Source organism: Theobroma umbraticum, unplaced genomic scaffold (assembly GCF_002168275.2).
Source record: "Theobroma umbraticum cultivar Fairchild unplaced genomic scaffold, ASM216827v3 scaffold_95.0, whole genome shotgun sequence".
Lineage (NCBI taxonomy): Eukaryota > Viridiplantae > Streptophyta > Magnoliopsida > Malvales > Malvaceae > Theobroma > Theobroma umbraticum.
Genome location: NW_018397257.1, coordinates 9,398,819 through 9,400,551, shown reverse-complemented (window position 1 = coordinate 9,400,551; position 1,733 = coordinate 9,398,819). Strand labels below are relative to the sequence as shown.

General features: G+C 38.2%; 1 protein-coding gene across 1 annotated transcript in view; it reads right to left on the bottom strand.

Moving 5' to 3' along the window:
• Positions 1–72: 72 nt before the first annotated feature.
• LOC110412437 (uncharacterized) overlaps positions 73–1,733 on the bottom strand; it is a 5,856-nt gene continuing 4,195 nt past the window's right edge. The window contains exons 4-6 of the mRNA XM_089782944.1: positions 1,414–1,724; positions 994–1,242; positions 73–634 (exon numbers count right to left, since the gene is read on the bottom strand). Of these exons, the coding sequence (XP_089639070.1) occupies positions 170–634; positions 994–1,242; positions 1,414–1,724 (1,025 nt within the window). The 3' untranslated portion in view covers positions 73–169. The remainder of the gene's footprint in view (positions 635–993; positions 1,243–1,413; positions 1,725–1,733) is intronic.

Genomic DNA, 1,733 nt, shown 5'->3' with positions numbered 1-1,733 from the left:
GTATATTCTCTAACAATAGATATGTTCAAGATTTACACTAGCTGATTACTAGATTGATCCAAGGATGGAAGAGTTCCTTTCAGCTTCTCTATGGTGAAAGTTGCCCAGCATAGCAGACGCTGCCTCTAAACTGATGGTTTCCAGATGTGCCATTTGTACATGTGCTGCCTCAGTTTGCCACTGCACTGCTATCATTTTCTTCAGGGTTGACAGCCTTGACTTCAGATTCTGTTGGTTTTGATGCTTCCATGGCAATCTCATGGTCGATTGATATACCCGTTGTAATATCACCTGCAGCTGGGATGTTTTCAATGTCCTTAAGATCATCCTCCCCCGATTTTGGTGCATCACCATTTTTAATGTTATTCAAGCTATCACTTTCTTTTGCTGAAGTTGATAGGCCAGCACTGGCTTCAGCATCGGTCAGTCTTTTGGATTCATGTTCAGTATCTTCGACAGTTCCGGCACTAGTTGCCTCGGTGGTGTTTGATGTTTCCATGACAGCCCCTTGTCTACTTAATATTTGGGGCTCACCTTCACCATCAAGAACACAAATCAAGATCTCTTTGTCGGTTATATTATCAGCTAATGAGTCATTCACATCGCCAATACTATCAACTTCTGCTGCAGACTTCTGAGAAAGGTTCCAGCTCGATGTCAGTATAGCTAAGCATGTTTGAGACTATCATAAACACTGCAGAAAATAAAAAAACAGCTAGGAAAACGGAAGGAAGCTTATCTGTGAGAAATGAATTGTAGGCAATACATAATTAGAAGTATAAAGGAAACTGTTATTCAGTGAAGGAGCAAGTATATCTAATTTTCATTCTCTATTTGCTCTTTCAGAGGGTAAACAAATTCAATAGTTCACCGCTAATTGGTATTTGAATGGTTCTTTCAAATTGGAAGTTCTTTTTTCTTTTGTTTTGTCATCTTCTTGGAAGCTGGAATCAATTAAAACTATGAATGATTTACTTTATGCTATTATTTTACCTCTCCTTGTGTTGCAGTTTCAGGAATGCTTGGATTATCGCTTTCATGTTCTTCTTTTTTGTTAACATCAGCTTCATGTTCATTTGATTCTTCAGGTCCCTTGACGGCCTCCAGTCTGATTGAGAATTGGGATTCTCCTTCACTAGTTGTCAACTTCTCCCCGTCTACCTTCTTATTGACTACTGAATCATTGATATTTTTGACAGTGTTGCCTTCCTCAATGACCTTCCTTGGAGAGTTTGTTGGTTCCTATACGAAATAACAAAAAACACACATATTACCCCATCAGTTTACAGCACGTCGGTTCATTAAAAAATTACTAAATCAAATAACTGAATAGATATTTATTGCTGTTGTAATTCAGTGTCAGTTGAGTAAGCAAGTATGGGGATCTTTTGCCAAAGTTAAGCATGGCATTACCTCTTCCGATCTTACCATAATTTCAGGAACATATGAATTAGCATTTGATGGACTGATTCCAGTGTGATATTCAATCAGTTTTTCAGATCCCTCTTCAAGATGCTCAACAGAACCAGGATCGCTTTCCTTGAATGGTTCTGATAGTTCTTTAGTATCATTAGAACTCATCATAGTTTCTGATTCACCTTCACTGGATTTTATGTTATGCTCAATAGAATCTTCCTTGCCGTGCGTGTCTTCTAACACTTGTTCATTCATATTATGGACGGTGCTACAATTAGTAGTCTTCTCTGTCATGTTAGATGATCCCTGTTCAATAT